This window comes from Tribolium castaneum, chromosome 8, assembly GCF_031307605.1.
Source record: "Tribolium castaneum strain GA2 chromosome 8, icTriCast1.1, whole genome shotgun sequence".
Classification (NCBI taxonomy): domain Eukaryota; kingdom Metazoa; phylum Arthropoda; class Insecta; order Coleoptera; family Tenebrionidae; genus Tribolium; species Tribolium castaneum.
The window spans coordinates 11,233,253-11,246,138 of NC_087401.1; the positions used below are offsets into that span (position 1 = coordinate 11,233,253).

Here is a 12,886-nt window from a genome sequence, read left to right on the forward strand (position 1 = left end):
AATATCACAGCCTCCTATGATTCCAATTTAAAAAATAAAACTGTTATTACAGCTAAACGAATGTTAAAAAAATCGCTGATAACATTATTAAATTCTCTGTAAAAAAATTAATCTGTGCTCTGAGCTTAGTTCTTCAAAATTTATTAGAATGCGCTAAAATTGGCAAAAACAAAAAAATAAGTCTTGCCATAAAAAAATTATAAAAAGTTCTCCATAGTAGTTCTGTTACCTCATAAGGTCATAAGTTTACAAGGTTAAAGGGTGGGTTTATGGAAGCATCAATAACTCATTAATCCGCGATTAAATGCCTGATCACCTGACCAAATTGGGCCAATCAGACGCTCTCATTCACACCTTGCGAGCTTTGACACTCGAAATAAAACACTTGGATGCATTAGAAAATTTATTGAATTCTACATCGGGCAAAGCATTGATTGATACAATATATACAACAATCTGATTTTCCATACTCTCAAAACCACTACACAAAACAATGTAACGTTATGTACATTCTCTGGTATCACATAATTGCGGAAAGTGACTTTTTACAAAAAAAAAAAACTGAGTAAATTTCTTGTTCCACATTCTAAAACTGGCTAAAAATACAACGAATATATACAAGGAGGATATATGATTGTTTCCAACATTGACTTGTAGCATAAAACTTAAAATACCGTACCCGGGAAAAAAACCTCAGCCTCGGTTTAAAAAAATTATTTAATCAAGCTTCATTTATTACTAGAATATATCAGGACACCGATCCCACGTTTGCATATCCTTACACTCCCAATAATCGCCTTTATAGACATGAACAACAACCCCATCCTCATCAGTGACTTGCTCAAACCAGATCGGCTTATAATGCTCAAAGGGCCTCCCTGAAACTAACATTTCAAAAAATTTTAAAACACAAAAAAGGGACACCTTCTGCCGCCGCCTTCTCCGCCTCCGCCTCGCGCCGCCTCCTAACGGCCCTTTGCTTCTCCTCAAGGCGCACTTTCTCGGTATTTGCCTCGTCCCAACGCCCCTCTTCCATAAGTCGTTGATCGGGGCGCAGTCTCGAATCGGTCGGGGCTACGCCCTCCTCCGGTTCGTTCAATTGAGCAGCGAGAAGCGTAAAACCGTAGTACTTATCCGCGTCGGGGGGCGGCATGCGCCGCTTCCACGCCACCACCGACGGCCCCGTCTCGTACACGGGATTACTCGAGCTCCCTGTACTACCCGTCACGGGGGCTATCTCAACTTGGTTGTCCCAAGTGCCTGGAGACAAAGCCACAAGTACAGGAAACTGTAATTTATTTTTTGTAATTTGCCGCTATTTTGATGATTTAATAGGCATATCAAAGCACGCAACGTGTAATTGCAATAGTAGATTGAAAAACATGCGAAAATGTGTTACAGTTTCCTGTAATTACATTAAGGTACCTGCTCTTGGGTTCCATTGTAAATCTTTCTGTAGATTTGTCTTGTCATCTGCTATAAATCATCGTCCGAGAAATTTTGTGCTTCCAACGAATTAGAATTGTCGTGATATCAAGCTTATTTTTAACAATAGAAAAAAATTAAAAATACCAAGCTATTTGAAATAAAAATATCTATCGATTGGCTGAAGAGTTTTGTCATTTTGAAGCCTTGGTGTCTTTATACGTGTTTTAGTCCGAAAACGTGTTCATAATTTATTAAGCACTAGATTTTTTAAAATTTTCTAAAAGTCATTTTGTAAATATCATTTCTAAGATGCATTGAGTTTTGAAACGATGTTAATATCTTTTCAAATGACTTAATTATAGCCACAGTTCGAACACAAGATTGCAAAAAACATTCTGTAGCCTAGCAGTTGCAATAATAGATTGAAAATCATCCGAAAATATGTGTTACAGTTTCCTGTAATTACATTAAGGTACCTGCTCTTGGGTCTGTTACTCAGACCCTCTGGTCCCATTGTAAATCTTCCTGCAGATTTGTTTAGTCGTCTGCTATAAATCATCGTCCCAGAAATTTTGTGCTTCCAACGAATTAGAATTGTCGCGATATCAAGCTTATTTTTATTAATAAAAAAAAAAAAAATTAAAAATACCAAGCTATTTGAAATAAAAATCTCTATCGATTGACTGAAGAGTTTTTTCATTTTAAAGCCTTGGTGTTTTTATACGTGTTTTAGTCCGAAAACGTGTTCATAATTTATTAAGCACTAGATTTTTTAAAATTTTCTAAAGGTCATTTTGTAAGTATCATTTCTATGATACATTGAGTTTTGAAACGATGTTAATATCTTTTCAAATGACTTAATTATAGCCACAGTTCGAACACAAGATTTGGTGTTAAAAAACATTCTGTAGCTAGCAATTGCAGTAATAGATTGAAAATCATCCGAAAATATGTGTTACAGTTTCCTGTAATTACATTAAAGTACCTGCTCTTGGGTCTGTTACTCAGACCCTCCGGTCCCATTGCAAATCTTTCTGCAGATTTGTCTAGTCGTCTGTTATAAATCATCGTCCGAGAAATTTTGTGCTTCCAACGAATTAGAATTGTCGCGGTATCAAGCTTATTTTCAATAACAAAAAAAAAAAAAAAAATTAAAAATACGAAGCTATTTGAAATAAAAATCTCTATCGATTGACTGAAGAGTTTTTTCATTTTGAAGCCTTGGTGCCTTGATACGTGTTTTAGTCCGAAAACGTGTTCATAATTTATTAAGCACTAGATTTTTAAAAAAATTTTAAAGGCCATTTTGTAAATATCAATTCTAAGATACATTGAGTTTTGAAACGATGTTAATATCTTTTCAAATGACCTAATTATAGCCACAGTTCGAACACAAGATTTGGTGTTAAAAAACATTCTGTAGCTAGCAATTGCAATAATAGATTGAAAATCCTCCGAAAATGTGTTACAGTTTCCTGTAATTACATTAAGGTACCTGCTCTTGGGTCTGTTACTTTTAGACCCTCTGGTCGCATTGTAAATCTTCCTGCAGATTTGTCTAGTCGTCTGCTATAAATCAATATCCAAAAAATTTTGTGCTTCCAACGAATTAGAATTGTCGTGATATCAAGCTTATTTTTAACAATAGAAAAAAATTAAAAATACCAAGCTATTTGAAATAAAACTCTCTATCGATTGGCTGAAGAGTTTTTTCATTTTGAAGCCTTGGTGTTTTTATACGTGTTTTAGTCCGAAAACGTGTTCATAATTTATTAAGCACTAGATTTTTTAAAATTTTCTAAAAGCCATTTTGTAAATATCATTTCTAAGATACATTGAGTTTGAAACGACGTTGATATTTTTTCAAATTACTTAATTATAGCCACAGTTCGAACACAAGATTTGGTGTTAAAAAACATTCTGTAGCTAGCAATTGCAATAATAGATTGAAAATCCTCCGAAAATGTGTTACAGTTTCCTGTAATTACATTAGGGTACCTGCTCTTGGGTCTGTTACTCAGACCCTCCGGTCGCATTGTAAATCTTCCTGCAGATTTGTTTAGTCATCTGCTATAAATCAATATCCAAAAAATTTTGTGCTTCCAACGAATTAGAATTGTCGTGATATCAAGCTTATTTTTAATAACAGAAAAAAATTAAAAATACCAAGCTAATTAAAATAAAAATCTCTATCGATTGGCTGAAGAGTTTTTTCATTTTGAAGCCTTGGTGTCTTTATACGTGTTTTAGTCCGAAAACGTGTTCATAATTTATAAAGCACTAGTTTTTTTTTTTAATTTTCTAAAGGTCATTTTGTAAATATCATTTCTAAGATACATTGAGTTTTGAAACGACGTTGATATCTTTTCAAATGACTTAATTATAGCCACAATTTACAATGAACACAAGATTTAGAGTTAAAAAGAAATCACCCGAAAAACATGTTACAGTTTCCTGTAATTACCATTGATAATCCACTTGACGTTCCCCCCCACATCCATCACGACCCCCTTGACCCGCCTCTGCGTGTCTCTTGTGAAATACGAATACGGTATGTATTTTAAATGACACTTGATCCCGGCCGCAGCCCCTTTCCCGATAATCTCCATATCACCTAAACAAGTGTCGTCAAAACAAATTTTCACACTCTTAAATCATCTATACCATGCTGATCCACCCATAATTTGCCCACGATGATGTTATGTATCGTAGTGGTGACTTTCCTCCACGAAAACTTATTACCATTATCGAACTCGACTTGTGCCGTCCCTAGCGGTATCACCTGCAGGTACTTCCCCCTAAACTTCGACGTCATCGTAAACTCTTGCCAACACTTCCAGTCGCGGCCTTCGCAATACTGCGCCACCATCGGCGGATGATGCGATACTTGTTCGTTGAAAGCCCTCCAGCCCAAGTCGTCTCTCCTATCGCACTCGTACGTCTCCCCCAAGAGGGGGTTGAACGGTTTACCAGTTCGCGAACTGGTCGTTGAATAGGCGGAGATTGTGAAGGCGGCAACGTATGCCAGTTGTTCGCACGGATCGGTGCATTTTGCAGCAACGTCGAGCGTTTCGGCGTATTCGTAGTCTTCGGTGAGACGTTGGAGCATTGATAGAGGTTCGCTGAAATTGACAGGCATCGGAATTTTCGATAAGTCTTTTCCGATGCAATTTTTCATTATGCTCCATAGGTTGAGTGGATAGTGAGGCTTGTCGGGGACCCGAGTCCGCCTCTGTCTTTTGCTGGTGGAAATTGTGGCGACGTGGCTGTCGCTCTGTTGGACTTTGCGTGCTTGGTTTGTCGATTTGCCAGTGACCACCACCACCTGCGAACACCCAACCGGTCACAAATTCACGTTGGTAACACTTTTTTTCAAGCCAATTTCAATGAAATCATTATTTTTATCACTTGTAATAAATAGAGGCTGATTTTTTTAGGGCCTACATTAAAAAAAAATAATTTCTAATATAAATAGAGTTTTAAGATTTTGTGTACAATCTAAATCGACCATTTTGAGTTCAACTAAATTATTTTCAAAATGGTTTTTCAATAGTAACTTCCTATTTTTATTGCATTTTTGAATTCGCCTCTTGAAACTGAGTAAAATATACCCACTTATCTGGCATAGTTTTTAACGTATGTCAATTTTTTTATGCAAATTTTTATTTGCAGGGGTTCATTTAAAATATGACAGCTCCTGAACTCTTTACAATAAGTGAATAATTCTTTTTGCATTTGATAGCCAAAGGTTCAAAAAGTCTTCTCAAGTCTTTAGGATTATTAACTGTCAAATTCTAAGGCTACTATGATTTTTTGAAAGTGACGATTAAAAAATTATTATAAAACAGTTTTTTCAAATAAAGTGACCCTGTTTTTTTCAATGACAATCAAAAGAACATCAATTTTAAGGCAGACTTTTATTAACATCTTCTATATCTATCTCTTACAGCTTTTGAAATAATCGCGAAAAACTGAATTTTAGCTCATTATTTTCATATTTAATCAAGTAAACTTTCGAAAAATACGATAAAATTGTGCTATTAATTGAAAGAAATGTAGATTTTTTCACCATTTTCATTCAAGAAGTTCAAAATTCGATGGCACACTGACTGAGTTACTTTACATAATTCACTATGTTATAAAAAATCATAATTAAATATTAATGTTTTACTGCTTATTCGATAATGAACCAGTTAAAAAATAAATAAAATATTGAAGTTTGACAATTGTTGCCAGGTCTACTTGATTAACTATAAAAATTACGAAGTAAAATCCGTTTTTTGTGATTTTTTTCAAAAACTGCAAGAGATAGGTATAGGACGTGTTGATAAAAGTCACTATAAATATCGATATTCTTTCGATTGCCGTCAAGAAAATAGACTCGTTCCATTTAAAAAAACTGAGTCATAGCAGTTTTTTAAAAACCATTTTGAAAAAATCATACTAGCCATGAATTTTGACAGTTGACAATTTTAAAAATTCTAGAAGACTCTTCAAACCTACGGTTATCGAATGCAAAAAAAATTATTCACTTATCGCAAAGCGCTCACGGGCAAATAAAAATGTTTACAAAAAAAAAATTGACATACGTCAAAAACTAGAAGTACCAACAACTCGGGTAAATTTTACTCAGCTTAAGAAAGTGAATTGAAATATGCAATAAAAATGTGTGGTTACTATTTAAAATTTCAAACTTGGTGCCAATTTTTTGTAGTTCCGAAAATTCAGCTATTTTGAAGATAGGTTAGAATGGCCGACTTGGATCGTATACAAAATTTTAAAACTCTAGCTATATTAGACGTTAAAAAGTTTCTAATGTAGGCCACAAATCACCCTGTATATGCTTGCTTTCTGTAGCAATTAATTCAACACTAAAATCTTAATAAATTTCCAACATTTTAGAAATCGGGAGCTGGTTTACAGAAGATTATTGCAATCGCTATTAACTTTGTATTAATTTAATTTTGAATTAAATTTCAATTCGCTGTGTGCAGATCGGTCCCTAGTGTATCATCATTGTTTTCAGAGAGAAACAGATTTATTAGTAACAAATTTTTTGCCATAATTTGCAAGTTTTTTAAAAAATGACACAACAGCAACGCCGTAACCGAATGTCTCATTAAAAAATCGTTTAATAATAAGACATTAATTATTTACGTGAGCTTTGAGATGGACGTAAGAATTCTGATGATTTTAAAACCCATTCTCCACTGATTCAATTTTTTAGCTTTGTGAATCTCGAGGAGAATCCAATGTAATTTAAATTTTGTAAGGCAGGTAGGTAATCCTAAATCATTTCGATAACCAAAAGTTCATTCTCATTAATCATTATAAGAATATTTATTTTATAAAAATAAATTATCTAGACTTTGTATAAGTGATACTAAAAAATAAATAATATGTGTAAGAATCAAGCTTGTTTATAATTTATCCAATTCTCTACCAACCTCTAATTACAGAATTTTAACTGTTTTTTTTTCTATTTTATATTTATTTATCGAAAAATCAAAGTACTAATTTTAGCTCATTAGCAGTAATCACCGTATAACCAAAGGTTCACTCTCATTAATCATTAAACTAATACATTTGACCAATTTATTTATTTTTAAACGACGGAAAATTCTCTTTTAAAATTTACACCAATTGCAAACAAATTGGTGTCATTGAAGACATAAAAATTTAACTAATAGTCGTAAAATCGATTTAATAGAATTACATCACAGTCAAATAATAAGAAAATGACTCATTTACAAGCAGTTAAGAAAACAAATATTTACAAAGACACGATAAATTATGAAAAACAAACGTGTGCCTATTTTTGTACAAAATAATTATGATATTGATTTGACAATGCGAGTAGGTCATCCACCTCATAATAGCCAAATAACATAATAAATGTATTAGCAATTTTCACCTTGAGAACTGACCTTGTCATTGCATAAAAGGAGACATTACTTAATAGTTTTTTTCTTTAGCATAATTCGATTTTCGTTGATTAAACTGTTATTTTGTGATAAAACTTAAACAATGGTCATTTAATGGTAGCCAATTAAATAATTACGATTTCATTAGGTTATTGTGACGTAATTGGGATAAACAAACAGTAATAACTTAAATTTGATGGGGAAAAAATTACACCGAAACCTTGAAACTGGTTATCACCTAATTAATGAAATAAAATGAATACAAACTTGTTTAGTTTCAGTCGTTTCATCTGGTTCACTCGAACTATCGGAACTGTTCCTACGATGTCCCGTCCCCGTCGGTATATTCAAAGTAAAATGCCCGTCTGAAACACCCGCTGTACTATCAGCTACAGCGTCGTAAAACTCATTTTCGTCCTCCTCCTCCCCATCGCTCGGATTCACTGAAATTTTAACAAAAAACAACGTCAAAACTGACACTGGAAATTTGTTGCCTCGACACTTGTTGGATTGATCAAAATCCAAAAAGTGAGGTTATGTCAACAAACTTTCCTATCGATTAAACGAGCGGAATTTCACCCCGGACCGTTACTTACGCCCCAAATTGTTCGTTTTTCGCATAATTGACCCGTTTTCGCCACCACACGTGTGAATTTCACCAAAAAACGCTCCAATGTTGTATCAAATGTCAAAAGTGACATTTGGTGGAAAGAGGTTAGACTGTCAAAACTGGAGGGGCTCACCTGTGGGCCGATTCGTGTGGGCGTTAGCCGCCTGCTCCAACTTCGAATGTTGCTGGGCTAAGGTCTCGACCATTTCTTGCAACCTTTGTCTTTGTTCCCGTTCATGTTGCAAAAGCCTGATCCACTTGTGGCCGTGTGTCTGTGCTGTTTTCAAATACTCGCCACAGGCGTTTATCATAGCGTTGGTGCTGATCCGGAAGAGAGTGGCCCTTTCGCTGACCTCCTTCGACTTGGCCTGGACACTATCGGGGTCCAGATTCGTCTCCATCTCAGTCAGAGGCTTGACCAGCGACTTCCAGTGCCTCTGGATGAGGTCGCTGCACGTCTGGATGTCGTTGAGTTGCGCCTCCAACTTGCGCACGACACTGGACCAGTCTTCGGGGCTGCCGGACCCCTCATCAGTCTCCTCCTCGTCGTCCTCCGACTCCATGCTGCGACTGAAACTACTGTATAACCCCCTAATTTCGGTTATTGGCATTACATTGCCTTGGCCTTGGCCAGCTCCAGGGCCGTGACCCACGACTGGCGCTCCACCTCGGACGCCGCCCGGATGTGGAACGTCTGGGTGCCCCCGTTCGAAATGACGAACGTGCATGCGTCCACGGTGTAGATCAGGGCCCCGTGCAGGGAGATGCTCCCGCGGCAGGTGTGCGCCATCTCGGCCTGGTTCCTGCAAAGGGGGCCGGTGAGAGACAGTCATTACGATTTGCGGGGTGTTGTGCAGGGCCTCCGTACTCACCCCTTGAACCTTCTACGTCTCCGAATTGACAGAGTGGGGACCCCTCCGTTATTCTCGGCCCTGCACAACAACACACGTATGCCTAAAGGGGCCCCATTCGACCCGAAATAACAATCTAAATACCTGTAGTATGACAGATGTCCATTTTGGAGGACGAACCATCGCCGTTGGTAACCTTTCAGATAGTTGGTCCATTTGAACAACCAGCCCTTCATGGCTGGCTCGTTCTGGGCCAGGGTGGACTTTGTCGTCGATACGTCGCCCATTGTTCGCTAGTTTGGTACCAGAATTGTTTTTATTTGGTACTCACAATGACACGTCGTCCATCTTTTAAACCAAGTGACGTAACCCTAATTACAGTCACATATGGGGGGCCAAAACGGCCGAAATCAGCCGGACACGGCGGCCAAACACGCCCCAGGGACAATCACCACCGTACTCACCCAATTTTAATTAAATTCGAATTGTTTGAGCAATTTACGCACGAAATTCTAGGGGCGTGAGTGGCGCAAGGTTGGCACCGCTAGTTCCAAATTCAATTGTTACCGGTGAGTTGGGCCCGGTTTTAGCCCCAAATAATTGCCTTAAAAGCGCGTCTTTGTGACTGTGTTGACTTAAAAGTGTGCCTCCAATGAATAGATTCGTCCAAGTCAAGGTTAGTAAGATCGGCCATTTGTATAATGGGCCCAGGGCCGGGTTAGGAGTTTTACACAGAGACACTAATTTGAAAGTCTTTTATTGAAACGTAAGAGTAACCATCCACAAGACTAATTCCACAAAAATCCAAAGAGACGTGTGGTTACATGAGATTCATCCTAATTCAGATAAATATTCTAATTTTTAATATCATACACACAACTTAAAATTATCTTATTGTTAGAAGAGGTGATCCTAGCGATGAACAATACAAACGGGACAAACATAAAATGGCACGACCGACAAATGGAATGATGAATTTAAAATCAAATGTTCGGAGAAACGATCGAAGGTCACCTCCTTTGCGCTTAAATTAACTTAGTCGTCGTCTTCTTCAGCCGCGTCGTTCTCTTCGCCGTCCTCATCGGCCGAGTCTTTGCTCTCCTCCTTCTTGGGCCGCCCGCGGCGACCGGTGCCCTTCTTGGCGGGCTTGGCGGGCGAGTTCTTCTTTTTCGTGGAGCCCTTGGGTCTGCCGCGGCCCCGCTTCACGGGCGCCGCCCCCTCGTCGTTCGAGTCGCCCTCGGCGGCCTTCACCTCCTGAACAAAATCAGCATTTTGCGCCACAACTAACTCAACTTACTTTTCTCGCGCGCTTCTTCGACTCGACTTTGGCATCATTCTTTTCGGCCTTTTCGGCGTTGGCTTTGCGGCCGCGTTTCGCTGGAGCTGCGTCGTCCGACATATTTCCTCAAACTTGGATAAATCGCCCTGAAACGGGACAAATCCGCGTAAGGGGGGCGCTCACTTTCGAAAGAGTGGCGACCCGCGCGCGCCATACTCAAAATAATATAATATTAAAATTCCCGGCTACACCCAAATATTTTCCGACGCGAAGGGGCCCCGGCGCCCGCGAGGGGCCCCACCGGGGCCAGGGGGCGAAAATTCGCTTCAATTTCGTGCAATCTGCGCCCGCTTGCGTCCACAAGTTTCAGAGAAAATAATTTTTCAAGTGTGAGAGAGATCAAGCCTGGCTTGGGTTGCAGAAATGGAAGCGGCCATGGCTGCGAATTTTCGATAAAATAACACTCGGGAATTAATTGCTCTGATACTACGAAACGTACGCTCAAACCGAGTGCACGGTAAATTCACACGAAAAAACTATTATTTTTATATGATTTAACTGGTTTTGTACAAAATTTCTACGAATTTATATTAATTTTTTTGAGAGGAAATAAAATCGACTTACCGAAACAACGCTGCAGTCAACTGTGATTCTACCTCGAAAGCGTTCCGGTGGCGGCGCTGCATGTACGCGCCAAAACCGATCAGCCAATCACAACGCGCCGTTGGGAAAATAAACAAAACACCATCCCTCTTTATTTTAACGGTTTTTCTTTTAAAATGATTTTTTTGCCCTAAGACACCCTTAATCTAGCTTGAGAAATTGATTTATGCCTGAATTGATCACACTTTCACCCCCCTGTTTAAAACCGGCAAAGCGTCTACCCCCACCACTCCGAGACACATTGTTTACAACAAGCGTTTGTTTTTCTTGCAAACACGTTTTGTCCACAACGGTTTTTCAAATAAATAAAAGACGTTTTTTACGAAACAGTTTTTATTTAAGTGTTACAAGCTTAAATTATTCATTTTCCTGGCTGCGCAGCCTGGCGTGTCCATTGGTAACCCTGATTGACAATTGCTGGGCCCTTTCAACAATCTCTTTGCGCTTTTTTGACGAAACTCCGTGGGCAATTTCGGCGCAATATTTGCGGTTTTGCATCAACAACACTTCCAGTTCCTGAAACGAAAAAACCCTGTCATTTTGTAAAACACAAGCCGTTTGTTGTAGTTTATTGTGAGACACTCAGTCACGTTTATCGACATGATATTTCAGTCGCAAATTACCTCAAAACATCATTGTTAATCACAAAATAGCAACGTTTTTGCCAATTTACCAACCTTGACGTTGTGTACTAGAACTTTGCGGAAGCCTGTGGGTAGCATGTGCTTCGTTTTGGCATTGGAGCCGTAGCCAATGTTGGGCATCAAAAACTGGCCCTTGAAGCGCCTACGAACCCTGTTGTCGATACCTTTGGGTTTGCGCCAGTTGCGCTGAAATTTGAGGTTAGGGCGCTCACAATTCGCCTATTTCACGCCGTTACTTACTTTGAGTTTGCCATAACGGTCAGACTGGTGCCTGATGAACTTTTTCGTTCGTTTTTTAACAATTTCAGGCCTGTAAACGGGACGAATCGCCATTTTTGCCCTATAACAAAATAAACACCAGGGGTTGGAATTATCACTTAAATTGTGTCTGGTGGTGCGGGGGGCGTTGTCTCGGGGGCTGTTTTTGCAAAAATACTTACGGATTGGTCAGAAATTAACGGATGGGAAACGTGCCGTATTTTTTGACACGTTCGGGAAATGTCACTTGACGGAAAGGGTCCAACGCTGCGCACGCAAAGTTACCAAAGCGAGAAAAAATTCCCTAGTTTTCAAAACATTTTATTATAAATAAATAAATTAATCACTTTCTTCCTCGTCACTGAAATAGGCGCTTTTCTTAATTAATTTCCTCGGTGGTTCAGTGGCCGTCTCATCGTCATAATTACCCGTCGCGACTTTGTAGCGATATTCCTCAAGTTCTTGTTTTTCCAGTTCGGAGGCAATCGCCGCACTTAAAGTTTCATCGTCGTCTTTAATTTGCTCATTGTCGGACTCCGAATCATTAAAAAATTCCTTCTGTTCCTGATAAATTAAAAAAATCTCAATTTGTTGTTTCATTTTTTTCATGTGAATACCTCTGTAAGCTCAGTTGCCACTTTCTTTTTGCGTTTCCTGACTTTTTTGGGGGGCGGGTCCCTTTCCCCAAGGATATTTTTCGCACATTTGTAACTCAAGTGTCCACTTTCACCACATTCGAAACACTTGCTCTTGTCGGGGTAGTCTTTACGTCTGATAAATTCCGTCGTCCGGCCGTTGTCTTTTGCGATGCTTGCCTTAACCGTTCGCCCAAACATCTAGCAAAAAAGTCAGCCGTAACGAAGATTCAAAACCGCCTTACCTCTCTCAAGTTCGTTTCTTCGACGCATTTTAAAGCGTCTTCAATTTTCAAAAATAGGATAAACGCAACTCCTTTACTTTTCCGTGTGTTTTTATCCTTCAAAACTGTGACTCTGATAAAAAAGGGGTGCAATAAACAAACCAACCTAACCTCACTTTTACTCACTTGACGATTTTGCCGTACTTTTCGAATAGCTTGTGCAAGTCGTTGTTTTTAAGCTCGTAGGGGATATTCGAGACGTAAACTGTGCTTTTGCTAGGAACTAGACCACCGCTCATTGTTTTTTATTTAATTTAAAGGAAAATTAAAGGTCGGGATTAGTCGGTAACGATCGTAATGACGCGCCAAA

General features: G+C 38.6%; 4 protein-coding genes across 5 annotated transcripts; all 4 read right to left on the bottom strand.

The window, feature by feature from the left end:
• Window positions 1-390: 390 nt before the first annotated feature.
• On the bottom strand, window positions 391-9,337 carry Osbp (Oxysterol binding protein). 2 transcript variants are annotated; one of them, XM_008197893.3, is made up of 9 exons: window positions 8,958-9,337; window positions 8,835-8,894; window positions 8,577-8,765; window positions 8,096-8,532; window positions 7,620-7,795; window positions 4,093-4,753; window positions 3,893-4,042; window positions 925-1,260; window positions 391-878 (listed from the first exon to the last, which is right to left on the bottom strand). In XM_008197893.3, exons 1-9 carry the CDS (start codon window positions 9,098-9,100, stop codon window positions 739-741), a joined length of 2,292 nt encoding a protein of 763 aa, XP_008196115.1. In that variant the 5' UTR covers window positions 9,101-9,337; the 3' UTR covers window positions 391-738. The 2 variants fall into 2 exon arrangements, with proteins under 2 accessions (XP_008196115.1, XP_001811527.1); XM_001811475.3 differs by lacking the exon at window positions 8,835-8,894 and having other exon boundaries at window positions 8,958-9,335.
• Window positions 9,338-9,553: 216 nt separating this feature from the next.
• On the bottom strand, window positions 9,554-10,866 carry LOC658140 (high mobility group protein hmg-12). Its single transcript, XM_971179.4, has 3 exons — window positions 10,717-10,866; window positions 10,111-10,238; window positions 9,554-10,067 (listed from the first exon to the last, which is right to left on the bottom strand). The coding sequence occupies exons 2-3, from the start codon at window positions 10,210-10,212 to the stop codon at window positions 9,849-9,851; spliced, it is 321 nt and encodes a 106-aa protein (XP_976272.1). The 5' UTR covers window positions 10,213-10,238; window positions 10,717-10,866; the 3' UTR covers window positions 9,554-9,848.
• A 203-nt stretch (window positions 10,867-11,069) lies between these two features.
• On the bottom strand, window positions 11,070-11,971 carry RpL32 (Ribosomal protein L32). The gene is made up of 4 exons (XM_964471.5): window positions 11,840-11,971; window positions 11,640-11,739; window positions 11,433-11,585; window positions 11,070-11,271 (listed from the first exon to the last, which is right to left on the bottom strand). Exons 2-4 carry the CDS (start codon window positions 11,730-11,732, stop codon window positions 11,113-11,115), a joined length of 405 nt encoding a protein of 134 aa, XP_969564.1. The 5' UTR covers window positions 11,733-11,739; window positions 11,840-11,971; the 3' UTR covers window positions 11,070-11,112.
• On the bottom strand, window positions 11,963-12,884 carry LOC657978 (zinc finger CCHC-type and RNA-binding motif-containing protein 1). The gene is made up of 4 exons (XM_964398.4): window positions 12,703-12,884; window positions 12,538-12,649; window positions 12,275-12,493; window positions 11,963-12,221 (listed from the first exon to the last, which is right to left on the bottom strand). Exons 1-4 carry the CDS (start codon window positions 12,813-12,815, stop codon window positions 11,997-11,999), a joined length of 669 nt encoding a protein of 222 aa, XP_969491.1. The 5' UTR covers window positions 12,816-12,884; the 3' UTR covers window positions 11,963-11,996.
• Between the last annotated feature and the right edge of the window lie 2 nt (window positions 12,885-12,886).